At 43.3% G+C, this 26,299-nt stretch overlaps 1 protein-coding gene across 3 annotated transcripts in view; it reads left to right on the top strand.

Moving 5' to 3' along the window:
• The window catches only part of PHYHIPL (phytanoyl-CoA 2-hydroxylase interacting protein like), a 427,793-nt gene that overhangs the window by 117,130 nt on the left and 284,364 nt on the right, over positions 1-26,299 (top strand). For all 3 annotated transcript variants that reach the window (XM_085604812.1, XM_085604804.1, XM_085604821.1), the window contains exon 2: positions 7,274-7,470. In XM_085604812.1, the coding sequence (XP_085460938.1) occupies positions 7,306-7,470 (165 nt within the window). In that variant the 5' untranslated portion in view covers positions 7,274-7,305. The remainder of the gene's footprint in view (positions 1-7,273; positions 7,471-26,299) is intronic.

Genomic DNA, 26,299 nt, shown 5'->3' on the forward strand with positions numbered 1-26,299 from the left:
ATGGATTGAGATGTGTTAAAAGTCACACCCGCCTTTATTTAGATGTGTCACCTGCAATTAAGGAGACACAAATTCTTGCTACATGCTCCTATTGGAGCCCAATGTCAACCAATGAAACCTCTCGTGAGAAGTCCAGCGCCACCCACATTTAAAAACAATATCATGTAAACTGAAGCAAACTAATGAGACCACTATAGACATTATAGCATATTCTAGACACATCTCCCTCTCAGACTCTGTTAGGTCAAAGAAGGTGCAATGATTAAAACAGAGAGCCAGGGGTTTGCCATTAGCCAAATTCTCGGAATCGCACTTCCACCTACAGAGTGAATGACACATTGAGACTCTGAGAACAAGCGACTACAGAAGCCAAAAGGCATGAAAAGGGAAACTGAGAAAGGGGGAGTGAAGCCTAAATAGTGTAAAGTCAGAAATGTATTTTAATACTTATCTGTGAATCGTTTGGGATTGTGTAACTGCAGGACTAACAGGGATGTAACTCCTTGACCTGTTCTCTCCAAGGTTTAAGGAAGGAAAGAACTACATCGACCTGAATGCATCTGCATGATATTGTGAAATCCAGGCCCGGGTGTAAAAAGTAGAGTAGCGGCTGCAGTGAGTTTCCTGTAGTAAACCGGGCCTAACTGCAGGAGAATGCCACCTGGTGGTAGGGTAGCAAAATCCTGCCAATAACAATCCACAACCATAACTAAGTAAGTTGATTTCATTACACCAAATTTATTCTGTAATAAGCAAACCGTGGCTCCCACTTTTTTGTTTAATAAAATAGATTTAAAAATATTGAACAATGCCCCAATTCCCCTGCAAAATTGAATGAGTTCAATTTTGACAGGGGCTTTAAAGCAGTTTGCATTATTCAGATATTATTGTGAAGAAACAAAGGTATTAGGAAAGGTCTTGTATCTAGAGTCAGCAATCGACAAATTAACAAATGATGTTAAATAATATCTGGACTGAAATTGCAAAGACGTCACCCTTTATTTTCTCTATTCTCTACCAGAAGCAAGATAGCTTATGGCTTCAACCTCTGTTCCCACGGGTGCCAAAACTTATCTCTTTCATTTGCCAATCTATAAGCACCCATCAGGCAGCATGCTCATACTCCTACGTTTCACCTCGTGTATGCCCTCTATTAACACTGACCACAAATAGCTGGAACCAATTATTGAGTGCAGTAGTTCAATTCACAGTCTTCGGTCTGGTATATCCTTACATAATGAAATATAGACAAAAGTTTTAGTTTCCGAGATAGCCGTCATTAAAATCTTGACAGGGAAGACTATTTTACCACTCGAATTTTCTGTAAGAGGCTAGTAGTAGCCCAATAGGCTTACAAATCCAAAGCAAACGTGGATTGAATCAGTTGTCTTCTTATAATAGTTTCCTAATGGTGCCATTTAAGACAAACTAAGAAATAATGGAACTTTTTTCGAGTTCAAAACATTCCTCTTCTGAGATTTTAATAACTTCACTCTGGACAAAGACATCAAAAAGAGATGTGACACTTGTTTATTTGGCATGAATGAGTGCTTTTGCATGATTTCTAAGCTTTTTTAAATGTGCTTTCCAATTAGTCTTGATTAGATTTCTTCATGCCCAAGATCTCACTTCCTTACTTGTAAATGGTGACTGTTTTTTCAAGCTAGGCTTTTAATTGAAGAGCTACAATTAGCATAACATACTCAATGTTCAAACGTATCAAGATTTTCCGAATATGAAAGGCAATAAACTGACCAAAGATGTATAATTCTCCAAACGTTTGAGTTCTGTTGCTTCCATAACCTAGAGAATTCAACCAAATATGTGGTCTTTAGTTTTGTCTGCAATAACACATAACTTGGAATGACACATAACTTCTGAAGTGCATTCAGTTGCCTATACAGGCCAGCCTAAGAGTAGTCTAACATCAAGACAAAACGACCAGTTAAACAACATGGGAAAATATTTAACGTCTACTGTGTTCCCATAGAGATCTGCAAAATTTTTTACATTGGCACCAAGAGCAATGTTTGTTTGAGCCATTTGTTTGTTTATTTCCTTTGCAGCTCTATCAATCTCCACATGCATCCGATTCCAGGAATGTAAAAATAGCACTAATTTGAGTAGATCACTTGGCGTCCCTAGGGATAGAATGTTTTCCCAGTGTCGCTCTGTCCACACTGTTAAAGACAGCGTGCACATCCACTAAGCAACTATGCAGACAACCTACTGAGCAAATGCACTGTTTGTGCTAAAAAACATAAAAATATAACTTTGGCCACAGTGCTATTGCCATCTTGAAACCCTGCATCTTCAAGTAGCATTAAATCTGTCGTTATTACCTAGCTTCTAAACACCTAAGGATTTGTTGGGTATAACATTTGAAAATGCTATGAATCAAATAGAAAAAAGATGAAAGCTGATAAAATTCAGAAGATTTATTGCCTCCTTTATCTGTGTAATTATTAATTGTTTAACCTAAGCTGGATCCATGATTTAGGGATCTGACCAGTTTGAACAATCGGATCACAGGGAGGTGTTATCTGGTGAGCCTTTTACTGGGGTTTTAAAGTCCATATTATTCTAGGGATTGAACCACAATCTGGTGCATTAAATACCGTTTCTTATATTTACCACATTGATAGAAGCCAAGAGGTCAGGATCAGTCGAAATTGGCTCGTCAATCTGACAATCTTACTAGGTCATCATAAAACAGAGCTGGTTGATCTCTTTTACACCAATATCTTGACATATTTGGAGTTCAGAATATGAAGTTGGACCATTTGCCAGAATTTCTTTATTTTGTCAGCTTCAACCGATTAACACAAGACCAGATGAACAACATAAAATTACACAGACTTACCTGCCTGTCATACGAGCATTATATTAATGCCCCAAAGGGTATCTAATTTCACCCCATAAAAGGTTAGACCCAAGGTCACATCTATCTAGTCACACTTACTCCAAGGGGGCAGTATTTTTGTGTCCATTTAAAGATTTCTAAGAGCCACCTATATACCAATAGGTCAGTTCTTAAAAATCAGAATCATAAGGGGTCTGACTTTGGCCTACCTCACACATATTAATGAGGCAGGTCACAAATTGCGACTCGGTACAATTGGATGCCATCACTGGGGACTGTGGTCTACTTGAGTCAGCAGACCACCATGACTGTGATTGCTTTGTAAATATTGCAAACACTACTTTTTTTTTAATGCGGCTTATTTTCCTCAAAGTAAACAGGACAGTGTAAGAAAGATTTTTTTTTTTCTTTTTTCAAAGCAGTGTTTGCAAATAATTTTTCTTTTTTTTTTACATTCACAAAAAGAGAGAGGCATCATTAGCGAACTGGTTATCATCTTCTTTGAGGTGTCTGTAAATTATCAATGCTGTGCAACCAGATTTTGATTGTAAAACAGTGTTATATTAAAAATTGTTTCTGTATTTTTAAGGGACTCCTACAACACGGCCCATTGACATACTGAATCGGCATCCATTCAGAATCCCATTTTAGGAGACTGAAAAACGTTTATGACTCCTAAAATGGGATGAGAACATAAGAAAAAACATTTGAACAATTGCAATTGCTGAACTGGAGCATTTGCAACCGTTAACATGCTTAGTACACCTAACTGTAGATTCTGTTTTCAGTACCTTCTGGGTCTCTACCACTGCAACTCACTGCCACCTGAGATTCAAGCTTGCCTCTGAGTTCAAAACTACCCTGAAATGGCATTATGCGATCAGAAGATAAAGATGCAAATGAGTGCATCCTGCATAAAATTGTGAATAGATTTTGTTATTGTAACTACTTGAAACTGATTTAAATGTTGTCTTCCTATTGCTGTCTGTCCTCAATAAATAACATATTTGCACATGACTTCAAGTCTTGCTTCTATGGTGTATGTATGTTCTTCCTTTCAAGCTATATAGCTCTAACTTGTCCTTTTATACACTGTTTCTGTTCTGTCCCCCTACCCATGCAAATAAATATAATACGATATAGTATATTAATAAAATCATTTAAACTCTTGGAAAACATGTAAGCTACCTTTGGCAAAAGTTACTAAGGTGTTGAAAGACCATGATGAGTTCGCTGACTATTTTGAGGAATGGAGGAGAAGTCTAAGGGTGGTCTTAAGGGCATGGAGCTCTGTGGCACTTTCTGTTCCTTTTCCCTCAGTAGTGTGCCCTGAGGCGAAAATGGACCAGGCCTTTGATGAAACACCATTGCATTACTTCTTCATTCGGATAGTCTTAAACTGTGGTAGCACTTGTGACCAGTTTTCTGGAATTACATGGATTGTGCTTTGTCTTTATATAATCAAATGACTTGAATCTGCGGAGTCTAAACTAACCTAGTAATTTCCTAGAGTATTTCTACCATTGGACTTCCTGGGATAAGTGATAATGTATAAGTACACTTCAACATTTATTTTTCCTCTTCCATTCAAATTTGTTATTGTGTTTTTTTTGTCATTGATTATTTAATGGGTTTCAACCAAACAAATATATGTTGTGGGGTATGAGGAATACGTTTAATCTTCAAAGGACACATTTTGGGGCCAATTCTTTCTCACTGGGCTCTGAATTTACTGCCATATCCAGAAATTTAAAAGACGCAGAAAATTTACAACAAAAGCTCACTGCACAGAAATGACTATGCCATAGTTTAAAATCCCGTACTATGTTCTCAGTTACTAAAATGCAGATGCTCACTGAATAATTCCCATTCATTTTTCTTTTCAAATTTTAGATCTCCTACTTCAAATGTTTGTTACGAAAACAGTAACAAAACGTCACTGCCTAGCTCCTAAAAGAATTATCACTTCACCAATTTTCTCCAAGTCAGATTTACTAGCTTTGTCAAAACCTGTTTTTCTATTTGATATTTACCTAGCATGCTATCAAAAGCAGTACACTTTCTGTTAAAGGTGTATGTATGTGTGTAATATTTATAGAATGAGAAATTAGCCATATAGCAGTAAGGGGCGTAGCTTCGGGGAGGGGAGGTTTGGGGTGTTACACCTGCCCCCTAAAACGTTTATTCTGTAGTAAAAAGTTGTGTACAAGTGCTTTTAGTCGGGTATGTGAAGTGTCTGGCGGATTTCATCTGGGATTTTTATATGCCTAGACTGACAAAATCTCACACACACACACACACACTTGTCTCTGTTTTGAAAGCCCTTCAAAATGTGGATTCGTTTGAAAAATGTTTTCTTTTAGGTGCCCCTAACAATCGTCCCTCTACTCTCTTTCCACTGCTCCTAAAGGGCCCCTCATGTCCTGCTTCTCATATAATGTGTTTTAATGAGATATCCCAGCGTGAGAAATCTGAGCTCACATCCTCCCAATCATTATTGATCAAGCTACACCCCTGATAGCAGTGGAGTGCTGCACTAATGGCAAGCATCCCAAACGAGATTGTCTAATGTAATCTTGGCACACAAATAGGTGTCGAGCGGTGGGTAATTTGGGGTGGTTTTTGCAGGTGGGGCGCACTAGCACTTACATTTCCTCACAAGACTTTGACCCAGAGCAAGCGAGGGGAAAACACAAACATGTGAAAGAAGAAGGAAGTCAAAATTGAAAAACAGTGACAAAGGTAGAAAACATAAAGGAGAAAAATAATGAGGCATAGAGTGCATGGAGGTGGATGAAAAGACAGGAGGTGGACATGAGGTGGAGTCAAGATTATGCAGCTTTGGAATGTATCAACCCTGACAGTTGGCAGCTCCGTCTGCGGGCTTCTGAAAACCCATAGGGCACTGGTGCTTAATTTTATTACAAATTAAGCCCTGTAGAGTGATCTGAACAAGGTGGGCGGAGGCGCCGCAAAGCCACTTTTAGAGACGGATCATTTGTTCTTTGAAGAAATGTGTCTTGAGCACTTTCCTGAATTTAGAGATCCTAAGATGTGGGTTTCTTATGTTAATAGATATTGTTTTATATTGGTGGTGCATACTTTTCTTATTGGATTCATTTATAATTTGGTGATATTCGGCTCCATCGGTGCAAGCGAAGAAATGTGCATGTTGTGCTCCAAACAAATGAAATCTGTGCTGTTTACTACGTAGTCCAGTTTAAGTGTGAATTTCTTCACAGGGAGTCAGGGAATGGCAGACAAGTGCCTAAGAAAACATTTTTTGACGAGACACAGTTTTGAAAATAAAAGTAGCCTTTTCAAACTTTTAAATAAAGTAACATAATAGCATAATTATAAAACGAGTAGTAAGACTTCTACATAAAGTTTCTGAAGGCCAGGGAATTTATACTGGTCCGTCACTTAGGCCTCTGTTTAGAGGAAGGAGGTGGTAGGCACCCAGTCATAAGGCAGTGCTGTGTGCTGTGATACTTCCATTTAGAATGATCTACCCCTTATGGGAGGGACATCCATTTCATTCTTCAGCCGTGGCAGCAGTACAAATGTGCGTGTTGATAAGAGGTGCCTTTGGAGACTACTTTTCTTTGCGTCACTTAATTTAAAGTTTTTAAAGCTTATTGCAGATACATGTTTCGAGGTCGATCTGTAGAATTACTTCACAAAATTAGCAATTTGAACTCTCTTCTTAGAAAATAATTACTGAGGAGTTCTATTTTTTCTGTCCATCCGCATAAAGGAAGGCTTTTGGACTTCATTATTGTCGTTGCAGATTATTATATTGTAAGCAAATCCGTTCTTCTCTGTAGAATGCTGGTGACAGCTAAGCTCTACAGCAGAATGCCATCTTTCCTGTAAATTAAGAAGCTAGGGAGTGGTACTGTGCGCTGTCTTTCCTTCATGGGGCTTGAGAGATCTGCAGCCCTTTGCTCTAAATCACCTTGAACGAAGCTATATTTCTGCTCTCTAGGCTGTCAGGCACAAGGATCTTGCTAAAATATCCTCCGTCTGTACTCTTAGATTTCCAGAAGATTTGCCTTTCTTCTGCCCTTTTTTCATTTTTGCCTTTTCCCAGGAAGGGTCACTGAAAGAAAGTAAAGCAGCCAATGGAAAAGTAGGAGGTGGGAAAAACAAACAAAGTTAGAAATTTTCACCTTGTGTTGGTCTATATTCTCTTCAGTTTTGGCTGTAGAGCCAATCGCAAAGACAGAAATACACTCATAAATATTCAGTTAACATGATATACTTTTATTAGACAGTAAAATTGTTTATAACTTGGCTAGTTGGATAGTACTGCTGCCTACATTTTGTTGATTTACGTTATGGTTCTAAATTAAATGTCTGTATGAAAAGGATGGTTATTTAATAATTTTCAATTCCTACATTTTGCAGGAAACAAATCCCAAGATAGTGGCATTGCAGAAATGGAAGAGCTATCTGTCCCCCACAACATAAAAATAAGCAACATAACCTGTGATTCATTCAAGATATCCTGGGATATGGATGCCAAATCGAGGGAGCGTATTACGCACTATTTTGTCGACTTAAACAAGAAAGAAAACAAGAACTCCAACAAATTTAAACACAAGGTAAATGCTAATTTCTTATTCAACAAGTACTTTTGTATTAATATTCGTGTGATAACAAAGAAACATGGTTGTAATGATTGAAACAGTAGTTATCTCAAAAATTGTCTTGCTGGCATGCTGTATATGCTGTTGAAATGTAATTATTTATAAACATGTATCTGATATTTAAACAGAAAAAAGCAGAGCATATTTACAAACCTGGCTCAAGTCTTATGATATTACATTTTTGATCTAAGTAATGCAATGCATATTTAAATACTGAGCACAAGATACATTACAGACCTAATGCTCACTGTACTGAAATTTATAAGATACAACGGTCAAGTCTTAATGAAAACCCTTTCCTAAAGTTGACTCTTCTTAACTCATGTATTTCATTTAGTTCTGCTGTGTGTGTCATGACTACACTAAGGGTGAATTGTTCTAGAGATAGAGAAATAGTACTGTACGGGCGAGATTGGGAAAACAGCTGTTAGAAGTAACATTGAATCACTAGGCCATCTGGGCACATTACCCCCCCCCCCCTTTTGTGTTTGTACCTCAGGCACAATGACATCCATACCATCACTAGAATGCTTCCAAGTCACCCCTTGTAATATTATCTTCCCTCTTTCAAAGCATATGGAAAAGCTTCTGTAAAGACTGAGAGCCAATCCTTTCTCCAAAATAGAGGTTTTTAGGTAACAGGTTTGAGATAGCTGTCGGAAACATGGTCATGCATCAAACTTTACTGAAATCCCAGCAGGGTTTGTAGCAAGTGGTGCCTTCTTGTAAGACAGGACTGTTGGTAAATGTCTATGACCCTTGGATTACTCAAATAATAAATCTTGTCTCAGTTTCCAGGGAGGCAAACATGAGGGGGAGACCAAGAGGGTTGGCATGAAAGAGACATCCCTCTTTTATTTTTTTCCACTAAAGACTGATAACGCACCAGTGGAATTTCTTTTTTAACACATTATGCATCTCGAAGGAAACAACAAACCTAAAGTAAGCCAAACCAAACATACAGTAGTTAAAGAATGTGAAAGTTCATTGACATAGATATTTAGTTTTCTTATGGTCTGTAATGTTGCTGTTTGAGGATTCTTGAGACTATTTGTAAATTGTGAATGTAGTCCCAGAGGGCAAAATATTCAAGCATGTTTACAATTAAATCTCGGGACAAGAAATGCTTCCACATAAAGAAAGATTCAGTTGAGTATCACAAAAAAATTGCAAACAAATGGGGATTGAGACCTTTCCTATAGTGAACCACCGAGGAGGCAAGTCTGAGTTGCAAAAGTAGGTTATTTTAGAGTACGAGACTATCTTCAAAAAAGCCTGTTCGTGTGTGCTTTCTAGGTTATTCTATAGGACGTCCAGTCTAATCAGTGATATCCTACTGGTGTTGTGTGAGCCACAAGATATGTGGAATTTAGAGGTAAGAAAGTCAGATTAAATAAAGTGGAATGCCTTGTAGATCACACAGCACATTTTGAAGTGGATGCTTTCAGTGAGGTGCAGCAAAGGCAGTTAATTTGATCCCTTTGCAGTCCTGTTGTTTGTGTATATATACATCATGAATAGGTGTTACTTGGATGCCCTTATGACTTATGATGCATGTACGTCATTAATCGAAGGGGCTCTTCCTTAGCTGGAAGACAATTTTTCAGAAATGTTGGTCTTTTGATGAGGGACATGTGGCACCTGATGTGAGGGTTGCTTTCATGTAGTTTGCCAGAGCCCAATCCCTTCTGAGCATTGGTAAAGTCCTCAAAGAGGCACCCAGTGCTCACTTCCAGGACACCTCATTAATATGCACCTGACAACACTAGTGGTGTCATACACATTGACTGGACCTGAAAGGGTTTTCCAGACCCCTCATAGGGCCCTATAAGAATTGAGCAGGTGGGCTGGGGTTATTACTGCCCCAGCTCCTCCCTAAACATCCCCACTTACTCGATCTACCGTTTTGTGTTGGTGGTTAGGGAGAGAGATGGGAGGAGGAGCAGCCCAGCTCCTCCTTCCTTCTCTCTCACCCTTCTACCACTTTAAACGAAGAAATTACCTGGGAGTGGGGTGATTGAAAGGCAAGGAGGTAGGATTGCTCCTAGTCCCTCCCCTTCCTATCTCCATTTCCGGTTTCAGTTTCACACAGCTCCTTTGTTGGAAATTGGGTTACTGGTTGATGAGAGTGAAACCCTACTCAAGCAGTCACCACAATCTTGGTCAGTGTGAAATACAAGCAAGCCCCAAATGAACCAGTGCTTCCCCGTATGGTAGCTTGGCACAAAGCCGTCGGGCTTAACTTGGAGGAAATGTGTAAAATATTTATGCAGCACTTCAAACAGTAATAAAAATCCCACACCAATTGAGAAAATTAGAGTAAACGTTATTAAATTATTTGATACCAAAACGAACAAATTCAAATCAGTAGAACTGGAGTCCTGCAGTTTCAAGAATTAAGTATAAATAGTGCCTAGAAGCACAGAAAGCCAATGGTGTTATCTGGTTGCGCAGGACAAAGTCACAAGTTCATGCCAACAGTGATGGAACACGAATCAGATCGGCCCGCTGAACAAAGTGCCGTAAATCCTAGTTTGGTGAGTGTTGCGAGATCTAGCTTCCAGGATGCGTTGCGCAGTGTCGGTTTTGAGGAAGCTACAGGGCTGCAAAGCAGAGACCTGTGTCGTCGTCTCGAATGCCATCGACAAGGGGCTTGTGATGTGAATTCTTGCATTGAGGATGCGTCACACAGGGACGGCTCCGAAGAAGTTGTAGTGTTGTGATGCGTTGTCCTGCATCATCGTTGAAGATGCCATCAACGAGCGGCTTGCAATGCAAATGCCTGTGTCGAGGATGCATCTTACAGCAGTGATTACAAAGAGACATGCGGTCTGCAGTGCAAGTTCTGGCATCGGTGTCTCATTGTTGCGGTTCTCAGAGGAGATGCTTCATGCTGCATCGGTTCTGCCCACAGTGGTGCTGGCAGAGCACCTCCAGGTCCACTTCCAAGGGTCAAGGTCTGGGGTGGCACCACTTGGGGGGGGGGGTTGGGTGGTGAAATACACAACTGGTAGAATCCAGGTGCTGGGTTAAAGTTGGTTGGAGCCTTTTCTGTCCCTGAATCAGGAGGCCAGCCTACTATCCCTTGGAGTTACTCCGGTGGTCTTGGGTTCAAGTTGCAGGTCCAGTCCGCTCACTCAGGCAGTAGAGTAGCAGTCCTTCTTGCAGAGCAAGACTGCAGCCCATCTTCGTTTTCCACAGGTCCAGAGGTGTACTGAAGTTTTGTGTCTATGGTCCATTATTTATACCTGGTGCCCACTTTGAAGTAGGAGAATGTTCCTGAGGTTTCGACCCCCATGAGGTGATTGGAATTTCCTGCCTCCCTGTCTTGGCACCAGCTTGTCTGGGGACATAAAGGACTAGTGTCAAACCCTTTGTGATTGTGCTTAGACAAATTCTTTGTGATGTGCAAGTGTGATAGGTGACAGCTCCTCCCTCTCATCAAGTTAGAGATGGCCCATCCTGCCAACACCTATTCCCCTTTGTCTCACTGTCTGGGAGCAATGCACAAAGACCAACTGCCCACTACACCTAGTGGTGTGACCCAGGATGCAGGCATCAAATGGTGAGGATAAGAAAATTTCAACTTTCTAAAAGAATAAAGGATTACAAAAACCTGTAGAAATAAACATTTCACTAGAAGCAACGTTTTGACTCTGTAGTGGCACAAATTAATTGCTGCGCTCACTCTTTTATTTTCATCTTAATCAAAAAAGCTGCTTTGATTTTACACTAACAATCGTAGACCGTGGACCAATAAACATATAAAGCAATACATCAACTTTTTTCATTTCTTGGTGTTAGTCGACCACAAAAACATTTAACTAAACATATCCAATTGACATATTGTTCGCAAACACATGATAACAACACATTATGTACCAACATAATCGAAAAGTGTTCTGTAGTTCTGAATGTCAGCACCCAAATGGAGCTTTCAAAACGTTCATCAATGTAACAATCCTCACCCTTCAACATATACATCTCATAGATGCATTGTATCAGAAAGCAATTGTTTTTGTCTGGCTCATTGGTGCAAGCTTTTAAAAAACAAATGTTGGGGCTCAGCATTGATATGAGACATATTGGCTTTGCCAGTGCTTGATGATGGTGTTACTGGCATGTGAATTCCTGTTCACACTAGGCATACACTGCTTTTAAAACCTTGCTACAGTGTTGGGTCTGTGTCCTTGGCATTACCAGACGTGCAACACCTGCTGCCTACATGCATTATGTTTGATACGAGCATGAGTAAGCGAATATGTGTTTTTGAGATGTAATGCTACAGAGTTTATGTACCTGAAAATTGAAAGTGTCGGTGTTGTTTTTATTTGTTGTTTTTCTTTTTTGTTATTCTTTTGGCGAGATCTTCTTAAGTGTAATTTTACCTGACAATGCTGTCCTTTTTCATAATCAAAGCAATGTCTCATTTAAATATGAATTCTGGTATCCAAAAGGTAATAGACCTTACTGGTAACATTTCAGAGGAAAGTCTCCCCATGCATAGGAGCAGACATTAATTTTTCATTTGATCACCAGCTCCTCCTTTTAAGGATGACTGAGGAGGGGAAATGTCTGGCAGAGCTCCTGCTGTCATTTTTTTTAAAGAGCAGTTTGGGGAATTTACAGTGTAAATTGACAGCCTAACACCAACTTTCTGACTTTCTCAGTGCCACACTGGAAGAAATGTAGAGGTATGTTAACTGAGGGAAAAATTACAGTTAGTACACTTGAAGATTACTATTTGCATCAGTAGGGGCTAAGCCTTTCATTGTGTTTTGCCTAGCTTGACACAGCCTTGTGTATGCTTTATTGAAAAATTAGTATTTTGCTAAGAAAGCAAATTGGAAGAGAGATAACCTATTCTGATACCTACTGGATTGAAGACTTGATATGAAGACTAGATCAGACAAATACTTAAATGATAGAGGACAGGGAGAGACCCCTAGCAGCTTTTCCCTTTCCATCTGCTGTTAAGTGCGTGTTTGTAAGTTTTATATGGTTCTGGGGACAGAAGGAAAAACCAGAGTTTGCAAATACTCCTGAAGCAAATAGATGTGTATCTGTAGCCTGTACTCTGAAATCTGGGTATGCACATTTCTGTATCTGGTTGAAAACCATTGAAGGCCAAGAATAAAACACCATCGGAGAAAGATGCAATCCCTTGGACATAAGACATGCTCCTTTCCACGTGAAGTCACTTTATGCTTAAAACACCTTCCAATATGAGGTCGTATACTGCCAAATTGAGCCTTTTCACTTGAACTCATCAGCAATGCTCAATGTTCTTTTCCATAGTCCAGAGAATTGCCGAAGAAGAACTGGCTATGAGAACATTCCAGCACTGTTTATCGACCTTACATCAGCCATCACAGTCTTTATTTTCAAGTTTATTTTCTTCCTCACAGTTCCCTACCACGAGTGTTCCGAGCAGTGAATACCTAGTGGGATGTTTGAGATTTCGTTTTTCATTAACTCTTCACTTTCTTAAATTTTTTTATCTAGTCACCTCGGTCACCTTGTTGGGTGTTCTTATTCTCTTAGCGGTTTTATGTTTAAGGTGGTATTGCCACCCATACCTGCATACGTGAATCTTGTTTGCATGGCAGTTGCCAGAAGGTGAGCCAAGCTATACCTTGTGAAGGCTGGCGTTTTATATTCGTGAAGTCCTACTGGTTACGTTTTGGTAGCTATTCCAAGGCAAGTACTACAAATTGTAGTCACTCTTTGGCCTTCCGCCTGCCAGATACAGATACATTAGTTATGTGAATACTTGCAAATATAATGTGGTATCTTTTAGTAGGTCTTTTCCATGTTTTAAAGGTGTCTCATACAAAGAATTTGAGTTGAACAAGTATAACTGTTGTTGTGCACACTGCTCAGTACAATTACTGTAATTTTTTCAAATAATTCGGGAAATTCTTTTTCTGCCACCACAAAGTGGTACAGAGTAGTGAAAGTCTTGTTTGAAACTTGAACTTTTTCTTCATTTTGACTTCGACCTTCTAGCATTTTCCTTGATTTTTTAAATGTAATGTAAATTTGTTTTTTTTCTCATAAAACCTTGGTTTGGACCTTTGCAGTCTTTACGTTTTACCCGTTTTCTATATAGGTTGTTGTTGCCTCACACTCCCATATCAAAATCGTGTTTCCGGCCAAGCTACCGAAAGGTGAGTCAAGGGTAAGACCTTGTGGAAGCTGGTAATTTATCTCTGGGGTTGGGGGGAAGGAGTCCTACTGAGCAGGATGTCAGAGCTAGTCCATGGCAAGTACTATAGTGTTTGGTTGCTCTTCTGCCTCAGCCAGTTTGTAAGATTTTTTACAGGGATACTTCTAGAGTGGTATCTTTAGTTGGCCCTATCCCATTTCAAAGACTTTTCACATGAAGACCTGCAGTCGAAAAAGTATAAATGTCTTTGTTATGTATGCCTTTATAAAGTAAATATGTAAACTATTTAAATAATGGATAGCGTAATTGTTTTCTTTACATCTTTCACCATCCTCCTAAATAAACGGTTCTGCTACTTACTATTCTTGTCTAAATATTAGTAGTGACAATTAAGACCCCTTGGTAAAGAAAGGGGGAGTTACTTACCTGTAACGATAGTTCTCCAGCTTATTTATTTTTCATATTCATAACAGACTCACCTTTACAATCATATGCGACTGAGAAGATTAAATGTTATTCATCCTAGAGGTAAGCATTAGAACAGAGTAACTGCTGTTGGTGTAGGTCCTTCTGGAACTATCCACTTATGCTTTCCCCTTACATGGGCAGAGCACCTGCTTTCTTAACGAAGTGATGTGCCTTTCAAAATATATTAAGTAAAAAGAAAACATGTATGTGAGAAGTTAGCCTGGCATATGCTGTCTCCTAGTTATAGGGGACACCTTGCACCAGTCCAATTCGACTCTTATTGATGATAGGTTTAAGACAACCTTTAAAGAAAGCTATCCTAGTGGTAGCTGTGGAGAGCAGCCTTCAGGCTAAGTCTTGAAGGAGTGTTAAGCTTATTGTTTTACCATAGATAACCTCTTGAATGACCAAATGAAAGTAGTCCACACAGGTATATATATAAAATATATGTATTTATTCTAGACAGAATCCCACAAGTCTCTTTATGAGGCTGAGGCAAAGTTACAATTCAAACAAGCATTGATAGATACAATAAATAGCACTGGAATCATAAGGCCCCAGAGGGGGACCAAACCATATATTAAAAAAGTGGTATAAGAACCACGACAATTCTACAGACAATGCCTAGGGCAAGCAGGGGGGTAACTCCTTTACCCCAAGGGAGATTTCTTCAGTCAGCTGGGCAGCAGCTCGTCGAAGGTCAAGTCTGTGAAGTCCAAGATTAATCTGAGGCTCTGGGGCCACGTTATTCACCTTTATCCCCAAGATTAGGGGAGTGTCCAGAGTAGTGTCCACCAATGAGAGGTGGGGCGGGAAAGGGTGGCTACACCCTCTCCCCTTTGTGTGTTTCCCGCCTGGGCGATGGGCAGGATGCCCCTAAACCGGTTCCAGGCGGTGTATACAGAATGTAGGCGCTGTAGCTGCCTATGTGCAACTCTGAAAGGCAACATATGGTGCACCCACCCAGTTCCAATCCACATATCCTGTCTGGGGAGATGCTAGCACCTCCCTGCCACAGGAGCCCTATTGTCCAGCTGGCGAGGCTGGGATTTTCCCCAGCAACAGCCAGCCAGAGTCGTGTGGGTGGGGGGTAGTAGCCATTTTGTACTACGTGTGCACTTTTAAATTGGTGTCTAAATTCTGCCGCTTTTCCCATATCGCCCCTCTAGCAGGGTGGAATCGTGCCCTCATGCCCATGACTGGACTGGGGGTAGGATTCCTACATGTTTGACACCAAACACGATATGGTTCTGTGTAGCCATTCTCAAGTTATCACGCTATCGCGATAGACTTATAATGCGGTTAAGAGTATATGGTATGGCTACACTACAAACAACCCAGTAATGATTTTACGAAGGTTGCAGAGAGGCCCTACTCAGGTAGGGGTCCCCCCTCACACATACCTCAGCACCCTGCCTTGTAGGATTAGCAAGGCCTGCTATAGGGGTGACCTATGAGAGTATATGTGTTGTAATGGGGTGGGATATAGGGTACCTATATCCCTGTAAGGGGTGCTAGCACCACCTTACCCAGACTACAGTAGTGGTCTGGTGGTGTCAGTTTGTATGGCTGTCCCAGGGTGGCACAATAAGTGCTGCAGCCCTGGTAGGCCTACTGAGGGACTCATGCCCTGGGTACCTAGAGTACCATCTACAAGGGTCTGTCAGGGCATCCTCAGTATCCAATTGGTTTGTACCTAGGGTACTCACATCGTTTAAGAGAGGAGGCAGATAGGCTGGGGTCCTGGATAGCAGGGCCACAGCCTGGCTAGAGTCATAAAACAGTCAAAACATCAGCAAAAAGTTGGGGGCAACTATGCAGTCGATGCCACTCTCCTACATAACCCCCCCCCCCCCCCCCAAACGCAGGGACATTAAACTAACCTTGACCAGTTGAGTCTTCATGTTCTAAGTGGAAATATCTGGACAGGCCATCTGCATTGGCATGGTTGCTCCCAGGTCTATGTTCCACTTTATAGTCCATCCCCTGTAGGGAAATGGAGCACCTGAGTAGTTTGGGGTTTTCACCCTTCATCTGTTTTAGCCATAGGAGGGGCTTATGGTCTGTTTGAACAAGGAAGTGAATGCCAAACAAGTATGGCCTCAGCTTCTTCAAGGCCCAGACCACAGCAAAGGCCTCCCTCTCTATAGCTGACCAACGTTTCTCTCTGGGGGTCAACCTTCTGCTAATAATATACGCTACTGGTTGATCCTGGCCCTCCTCATTCAGTTGTGATAACACAGCACCTACCCCCACCTCTGAAGCATCAGTTTGAACTATGAATTCTTTGGAGTAGTTGGGGCTTTGGAGCACTGGAGCAGAGCACATTGCCTGTTTTAGGTCATCAAAAGCTTTCTGACAGCTGACAGTCCACTGAACCTTTTTGGGCATCCTCTTAGAGGTGAGGTCATTCAAGGGGGTCACAATGGATCCATATCCCTTTACAAACCTCCTATAATAACCAGTCAGGCCCAAGAAAGCTCGGACCTGAGTCTGGGTGGTTGGAGCAACCCAGTCCATGATGGTCTGGATTTTGCTCTGAAGTGGTTGAACCTGGCCTCCACCTACAAGGTGACCCAGGTACACAACCTGACTCTGCCCTATCTGGCACTTAGTAGCCTTGATAGTGAGCCCAGCCTTTTGCAGGGCTTCCAAAACTTTCCTCAGGTGGATCAGGTGATCTTCCCAGGTGGAGCTGAAGACAGCAATATCATCTAGATATGCTGCACTAAAGTCTTCCAGGCCTGAGAGGACTTAGTTCACCAACCTTTGAAAAGTGGCAGGTGCATTTTTCAAACCAAAGGGCATTACAATAAATTGATAATGCCCACCATGCAGTTTTGGCTTTTGCAGACTCACCTAACCTTATCTGCCAGTAGCCAGCTGTCAGATCAAATGTGCTCAGATATTTGGCTGAGGCCAATCTATCTATGAACTCAACTGCTCTGGGAATTGGGTGAGCATCAGTCTTAGTGACTGCATTGAGTCCCCTGTAGGCAACACATAACCTCATCTCTCTCTTACCATCCTGGGTGTGAGGTTTTGGTACAAGGACTACTGGGCTAGCCCAAGGGCTCTCTGAGGGCTCAATCACTCCTAATTCCAACATCTTTTGGACTTCTGTCCTTATGCAGTCCCTGACATGGTCAGGTTTCCTGTAGATTGTATTCTTGACAGGCAGACTGTCCCCAGTGTCCACTTCATGAGTGCACCAGGGGGTCTGACTTGGAGTCAGAGAAAACATATGTCTGTAAGACTGAAGAACTTGTCTACAGTCTGCTTGCTGCTGCTCAGTGAGTTTGCCTGCCAAGGCTACTCCATCAACTGACCCATCGTCCGGGTTGTGAGAGAGCAGGTCTGGGAGAGGGTCACTCTCTTCCTCCTGTCCCTCATCTGTTGCCATGAGCAAGCCCATGTCAGCCCTGTCCACAAATGCTTTCAGTCTATTAACATGAAGTACCCTATGGGGACTTCTGGGAGTGCCAAGGTCCACCAAGTAGGTGACCTCTCCCTTTTTCTCCAAAATGGTATGGGGTCCACTCCACTTATCTTGGAGAGCTGCTGGGGCCACTGGCTCCAACACCCACACTTTCTCTCCTGGCTGGTACACCACCAGTACAGCCTTTTGGTCATGCCAGGCTTTCTGTAATTCCTGACTTGCCTCCAGGTTTTTAGTTGCCTTCTTCATATACTCAGCCATCCGGGAGCGGAGACCAAGTACATAGTCCACAATATCCTGTTTAGGAGGTTTGAGAGGTAACACCCATCCCTCCTTCACTAGACAGAGTGGCCCTCTAACAGGATGGCCAAACAAAAGTTCAAAAGGGCTGTAGCCAACCCCCTTCTGTGGCACCTCTCTGTATGCAAAGAGAAGGCAGGGCAGAAGAACATCCCATTTTCGCCTAAGCTTTTCTGGGAGCCCTTTGATCATACCCTTTAAGGTCTTGTTGAATCTCTCAACAAGGCCATTGCATTGAGGATGGTAAGGGGTGGTGAACTTATATTTAACCCCACACTCCTTCCACATTGCCTTGAGGTAGCTACTCATAAAGTTTGTACCTCTGTCAGATAATACCTCCTTAGGAAAACCCACCCTGGAAAAGACTCCCAGGAGGGCCCTTGCCACCACAGGTGCTATGATGGTCCTAAGTGGAATAGCTTCTGGGTATCTAGTGGCATGATCCACTACCACTAGAATGAACCTGTGCCCAGATGCTGTTGGTGGGTCTAGGGGACCAACAATGTCAATCCCCACCCGTTCAAAGGGCACCCCCACCACAGGCAATGGTATCAGGGGGGCCTTTGTGGATTTACCTGCCTTGCCACTGGCTCGACAGGTAGTGCAAGAGCTGCAAAAGCTCTTACAGTCCTCGCTCATCTGGGGCCAATGAAAGTGAGGGACAATTCTGTCCCAAGTCTTGTTTTGGCCCAGGTGTCCTGCTAAGGGAATATCATGGGCCAGTGTGAGTAGGAAGTCCCTATACCTTTGAGTTATGACCAACCTTCTGGCTGCACCAGGCTTGGCGTCTCGACCCTCAGAGTAAAGGAGCCCATCATCCCAATATATCTTATGGGTCCCACTGGCATTCCCTGCAGCCTCAGCAGCAGCTTGCTGTCTGAGGGGTTCAAGAGTGGGGCAGCTCTGCTGCTCCAGGCTCAAGTCTGCCCTAGAAGGTCCCCCTGCCCCCAAGAACTCAACCTGATCAGGTTCCAGTTCATCTGTGGCAGTTCCTTCTTCAGGAGATAGATCCTCTTCTGCTAAAAGAGTCTCTACAGACTGATCCTGGGGGGAAGGCTCTGCCTTACCCCTGCTACTCCTCCTCTTGGAAGGTCCTTGGTCCATTTTTCCAGGATCCAAGGCCTGTTCAGTTCCTGTCAGCTTTGCTTTTGACCTTGTCACGGCAAACACTTCTGCTGGTATACCCAACATTGCTGCATGGGTACTTAGCTCCACCTCAGCCCATGCTGAGGTCTCCAAATCATTCCCTAGTAAACATTCAACAGGTAGGTCTGCACTCACCACAACTTTCTTGAGGCCAGTTACCCCTCCCCAGGAGAAGTTCACAACTGCTAGAGCATGGTTAGTACTAACGTTGCTTGCATTGGTCACTTGGTAAGTTTCTCCAAGTATGATCTGGTTAGGGTCCACAAGGTCCTTAGTCACCATTGTGACACTGGCTCCTGTGTCCCTGTAAGCTAATGACTCCCTTCCATTTATTTTAGGCTGTTGTTTGTATTTGCCCAGACCACTGGGGCTCACAAACAGGGACAGGTCCCCATCACAAACTAGTACAGCCTGAGTAGGAGTTCTGACTAGGCCAGAGTCCTCTCCAGATCCCAGGGTCAACCCTACTATGCCCTTGTTCTGTGTACCACCACCTATAGCTGGACTAGGGGGAACAGGTGCCTTAGGGGCAGGTGTGGTACTGGTGGAGTCTTTGGCCCTATTACAATCTGAAGTCCAATGGGTTTTCTGTTTACAGAATTTACACCATGGCTTCCTTGGCTGCTTAGCCTTGTTGGACTGGATATTCTCAGATGCTGCTTTTTGGGGGCCAGTTGAAGACTGCTGGTCTTTTCCCTTTTCCCCACTTATCTCAGAGTTTTTGGCATCTTCCTTTTTAGTTGCACCCCCCAAGGGCTGGACCTTCTGCTTAATCCTGGTTCTGACCCATTTGTCTGCCTTCTTTCCCAATTCTTGGGGAGAGGTCAGATCTGAATCTACCAGGTGCTGATGTAAGAGCTGATTCTGACAATTATTAAGGATCTGCTCCCTCATTATGAGATTATATAATCCTTGGTAATCATTTACTTACTGCCAGTTAACCAACCTTCCAGTGCCTTGGTAGCACAATCAACAAAGTCTACCCAATCTTGATTCTGTGCTTTCTGATCAGTGGTTAAGCCAAACCCATCTATTAAATCATCTCTCAAGATATAGTAATCATCTGCATCCTCTTCTCTTACAGAGAGGAGCTTATCTCTTCCTTTGTCTGCAAAGGAGAGCCACAGGATTGCTGCCCACTGCTCTACTGGGACCCTTTATACTTTACAGGCCCTCTCAAGAGCAGAGATCCATTTGTGGATGTCATCCTCTGCATGATAGGGGGGCACAACCTTGTGGAGGTTCCTATTGTCTGGGACTTTCTCTCTAACTATAGGGGTTTCATTACTGCCACCAGGGGTCTCTAGACCCCACTTTCTTGAAGCTTTCTGAAGCTCCAGGGACTCCCTGTCTAATGCTAACTGTTCTCTCCTGAGCTGAAGCTTTGCCTGCTCAAACTGGAGCAATCTGCATTTGCTCTCTTGGGAGGATTCTCTCCTCTGAGGAGAGGCAGAGGTCCTTTTGGATCTCCTAGAATGGTTGGACCCCTCTGATGGGGATCTGTTCCTTCTATTTGGATCCACCACCCTCCCTTTAGGGATGAAGAGAGTGCCTCTTGGGCCATCACCTCCATGTTGTGAGTGGTCTGATTCTTCCAGGTCAGGATCATTTTCCTCTTCCTGGTCCTCATCAGAGTCCACTCTGGGAGTGTCCTCTTCTGAGGGATGCCCACCCGACCTGCCTACCCCATCAGACACTAGGGTCTGCTTAATGTCTGCTATGAGCAGGATTTCCCTGAGGCGTTATGGTGTTGGCACCTTTGGTTGTCTTTAGTTTCCCAGTGGTGCACATCTCCCTAAGCTCAGCAGGAGAGATCATCATATTTGTCGACTGGGATCTTTGGAGATCCTTCCAGAGCCTTATGGGCACCTCCATTTAAAGACATTTTCTAGTGTAGTGGTACTGGTGTATCTACCTACACTAGGTGTGGCCTACTGAACCCTTTCTTGAGTTGTAGTCAAGGTGTGCTAAACCCTCTACACACAACTCCTAAGTTCAGTGGAACTTATTATATTCTAAGCTTGAATTTATATGTACCTTTGGTACCAAGTGGCTTTCACTTTAGAAGTTATCTGGTAAAACAATGGCAAGCTTTAATCCAACCGCTGCACACCAATGTGAGAAGTTGGCCTGGCATATGCTGTCTCCTAGTTATAGGGGACACCTTGCACCAGTCCAATTCGACTCTTATTGATGATAGCTTTAAGACAACCTTTAAAGAAAGCTATCCTAGTGGTAGCTGTGGAGAGCAGCCTTCAGGCTAAGTCTTGAAGGAGTGTTAAGCTTATTGTTTTACCATAGATAAACTCTTGAATGACCAAATGAAAGAGTAGTCCACACAGGTATATATATATAAAATATATGTATTTATTCTAGACAGAATCCCACAAGTCTCTTTATGAGGCTGAGGCAAAGTTACAATTCAAACAAGCATTGATAGATACAATAAATAGCACTGGAATCATAGGGCCCCAGGGGGGGGACCAAACCATATATTAAAAAAGTGGTATAAGAACCACGACAATTCTACAGACAATGCCTAGGGCATTTAGGATCGCTGGCCCTTTAAGAATCCACCCCAGGTTATGAGGAAGGGGACCCACGGGAGGCGCGTGCAGTGGAAATAGCTGCTATCGGGATCTCTATTAAAGCCTATGGAGAATGTCACGGTTTGATTTAAACAGATTAAAGACACTTCTAGCAGGAGTTCAAAGGTAAAAACTTAGAGTTAAGCTTTTGAGGAGCCCACTACCACGGGAGTACCGAGGTACCACTGTTACCTGCCCCAGGGAAGCTAGGTGCATAGGTCGTTTTCGATGTCGGGGCGCAGGCTGATTTTCAATGGGCAAATGTACAAAACTGCTGCTAGCCAAAAGCGTTGATGATGCCGTGAAGATTGGAGTTGTAGATCTTGTAGAGAAGAACCTGAAAGCAGAGGGGACAGAGTCTGGGTCACGGCACAGTGACCAGGGAGCTCAAAGGAAAGAGCCCTTCAATGTCGGGTGCTTCAAGTGGAAAGAGGTGTAGCTTGGATCTGCAGCCACGGGCTCCGGGAGGCTTCAAGGAAGGCCAGCTTCTGGAGGGCGACTGTCCCACGTCGGATGAGGGTCGCTGCGGTGTTAGTGTCCGGATTGGATCCACTAAGCCTTGGCAACCGCAACCCACGCAAGATGAACAAATCAGCTACCGGTGCAGACCCACGAGGTCTGTGAGAGGTCTCCTTTGGAGAGACTGTAGAGCAGGCCTGGAGCAACCAGGGGAACTCTTGGAAGTCGAGATTGTCCTCCGCTAGGGCCCACAAGTCGAGAGACAAGGGACCGCGGAAGGCAGCAAAATGGAGTGCGTAAAAGGGAGCCCACGGGCTGATCTTTGGCACAATTGCTGCTTGGTGGTTGGCTCAAAAATGGGCCAAAGCACAACTTCCCCACTGGTCAGGGTCGTGTGCTATGCAAGAGGTGGCTGGTGTCCTGGGGTATTGGGAATCTCGGCACCCACGCGGTCCACGGTACTCAGACTTGCTGTGCACACTCACTGGCCTCTGGGATGTTTAGGAAACCCACCTCAAGGTTGCTGGGAGTCGACGAAGTCCGTAGGAGCAGCGAAGTCCCAACTGGGTCACTTGCAGTGTTTCAGGTGCCTGCCAAGCAGGGGGGTTACTCCTTTACCCCAAGGGAGATTTCTTCAGTCAGCTGGGCAGCAGCTCGTCGAAGGTGAAGTCTGTGAAGTCCAAGATTAATCTGAGGCTCTGGGGCCAAGTTATTCACCTTTATCCCCAAGATTAGGGGAGTGTCCAGAGTAGTGTCCACCAATGAGAGGTGAGGCGGGAAAGGGTGGCTACACCCTCTCCCTTTTGCGTGTTTCCCGCCTGGGCGATGGGCAGGATGCCCCTAAACCGGTTCCAGGCGGTGTATGCAGAATGTAGGCGCTGTAGCTGCCTACGTGCAACTCTGAAAGGCAACATATGGTGCACCCACCCAGTTCCAATCCACATATCCTGTCTGGGGAGATGCTAGCACCTCCCTGCCACAGGAGCCCTATTGTCCAGCTGGCAAGGCTGGAATTTTCCCCAGCAACAGGCAGCCAGAGTCGTGTGGGTGGCGGGTAGTAGCCATTTTGTACTACGTGTGCACTTTTAAATTGGTGTCTAAATTCTGCCGCTTTTCCCATATCGCCCCTCCAGCAGGGGGGAATCGTGCCCTCATGCCCATGACTGGACTGGGGGTAGGATTCCTACATGTTTGACACCAAACACGATATGGTTCTGTGTAGCCATTCTCAAGTTATCACGCTATCGCGATAGACCTATAATGCGGTTAAGAGTATATGGTATGGCTACACTACAAACAACCCAGTAATGATTTTACGAAGGTTGCAGAGAGGCCCTACTCAGGTAGGGGTCCCCCCTCACACATACCTCAGCACCCTGCCTTGTAGGATTAGCAAGGCCTGCTTTAGGGGTAACCTATGAGAGTATATGTGTTGTAATGGGGTGGGATATAGGGTACCTATATCCCTGTAAGGGGTGCTAGCACCACCTTACCCAGACTACAGTAGTGGTCTGGTGGTGTCAGTTTGTATGGCTGTCCCAGGGTGGCACAATAAGTGCTGCAGCCCAGGTAGGCCTACTGAGGGACCCATGCCCTGGGTACCTAGGGTACCATCTACAAGGGTCTGTCAGGGCATCCTCAGTATTCAATTGGTTTGTACCTAGGGTACTCGCATCGTTTAAGAGAGGAATCAGATAGGCTGGGGTCCTGGATAGCAGGGCCACAGCCTGGCTAGAGTCATACAACAGTCAAAACATCAGCAAAAAGTTGGGGGCAACTATGCAGTCGATGCCGCTCTCCTACAATGTATTGTTTGTTTTGTTAATACTTTGAAAGTCGGATCCTCCATTGGAAGTATTCTTAGGGTTGTAAACATGATGAAATGACAAATGACCCAAAGTTTGGAACTGTGATAATAGACAAGTAACTTCCATCTTTTTAAAACATATTTGTATTGGTATTTGACGAAAATATACATGTGTATAGGAGCAGTCTTATGTATAATTCAGTAAGGTGCATAAGTTCACCATTCCATAGATAGACATTTCAATGCAGGAAAGAGACTATGTAATACAGTCTTAAAACAGCACGTTCGGTAAAACTAATCATAACCTAGAATCAACATACGGGTAATAGTACAATGTTAAACATAGGATGCCTATGCACACGTCAGCAAATAATACTGTATCAGTACAGATAGTAGAGGAGAGAACAAAAACTTCAAAAAACACTTAATGAGTCCAATAAAGTGTATCTTTCTTGGTTTAATATGTTTCCGTTGCCCACCCAACACGTGTTTCGTCCGGGTGTGAACCCACGACTTCTTCAGGGCCACAAAAACATATAAGGATACAATGTAGATATATTTACAGTCACAACATACAATGGTTGTTCACAGCGTGAAAAATCGGAAAACCGCGACTGTGAGTAAGCACACTAAAAACCCATGAAATGGAGAATCTGTTCCATGAAAAAGAGAGAGAAAAGGCTCCTACGTGGGATAGTAAAGCCTACGTAGTGACACCACAAAACCGGTGCATGACATGATAGTGCAGAAAGAAAAAAAACACATCATAAAGTAGAATACAACGAAGATCCTATACATGTGTATACATTGTAAAATTCACATCAAGATGGGGAGAATCAATACATGAATGGATTTAAGGTCATAATAGTCCGTTGAGTATTTTCGGATATCAATATTTTAAATACATTGATAGAAGTAAAACGTTGTAACCAATAAAGTCTACTAATTATAGAGGCCTGGTCTGAAAGCGGTATAGAATCTAGTACGATCCCCTCGGTGGATAGTACGTGCGAAGGAGAATGAGGGAAAGAGCAGAAAAGTGAATAGGAATAGAGTAAAGTGAACCTCAATCCGATCGTATCAAGGGGTGATCAAAAAATGAGCCAAATAAATCTTACCTATCAGGCGAACAGGGAAAATGTAAACGATCTAAAATCACAAGAAAGGATGTGGACCTAATCAGTAACAAAAAACAGCTATCGGGGTATCAAGGTAAAAAATAACCATGCGAAAGTAACCGGCTCACCTCTCCGCCGGTACAATGTTGGTGTTGATTAGACTGGGTAACTCACCTTTAACCTCTGTACATGGTCGTCAGCATGTTCACTTAATGTCTTTGTCCACTTTCCTGTCGACTATCACGGTCTGTTCTTTGTTTGAACTTTCCAATGGGAGTTGTGGAACCGACAATGGTATTGCCATAGTACATATGTAACCTGGTCTAGGCTAAAACAATATAAAATAATATTGTCATGAGGGCCCGAACTGTAAGTAAGCGTGTAATACCCCCACCATGGGCTCACATTCCCTTGGGATCTTGGTCTTATGGTCTGGTATATCGTGGGTGGGGGGGCACAGGTCAACTTGCCCACTTATAAGTTCATTCTCACATTGGAGGTGTGCATTAGGATAGGGACTAACCCTTAGGGGCATAATCACTGCTTTCCACTCTAGGTGCATGCACCCTGAATGGAGAAAGGATTCATTGTGTGACACCTAGGCTACTCCCTCTAATCAAGAGTGGCCACTAGTCCCCCAGATGGCCCCGAGGGCTTCCCTTGGCTCCACCACACTGTGCAGTCTTTCCCCAATCCTCCTCCCCACTGTCATCTCTCGGTGTTCCCAGGCCTCCAGAACTTCCATCCAAAGAACTACCAGTGGACGTCGTCTGATCCCACGTTTACCATCCCTGATCAGAGCCCAATCCTCCACTCTGGCCCACACGTGACATCCCTCTCCCACACCGCCACCAGTGTGCCCGCCCCTGAGCGCCATCACATTGCTGTCTGTCTCCTGGCTAACCCTAAAGCCAGGTCCACAAATCTGTTGACGACTCAATGCGCCTTTGGTCTGGGGAACAACTAACTTCCAATTTTGATTGCAGAATTATTCAAAGGCCTCGACAGGCCAGAAAAATCCTGCGGGATTTTGGTGGTGACGAAATGCCAGTGCTGCAATGTGCACATTACTTCGTGATCATAAGTGCCAGCCTGGGTCCTAAAAGGTGAGACACTCAGTCCAGTCCTTTGAAACTTGCTCGGATTTTTTTTTATTGCATAATGGAAATGGTGAGTTAATTAGCTGCTGATCCTAAAGAACACATTTTCAATTCTAGGTTGTAGGGTTCATTAGTAAATAGTATAGAAAAATATCCGTCAGTGGTAGAGAATGACCCATTGCATTTAATA

This window comes from Triturus cristatus, chromosome 1_2, assembly GCF_964204655.1.
Source record: "Triturus cristatus chromosome 1_2, aTriCri1.1, whole genome shotgun sequence".
Classification (NCBI taxonomy): Eukaryota; Metazoa; Chordata; class Amphibia; order Caudata; family Salamandridae; genus Triturus; species Triturus cristatus.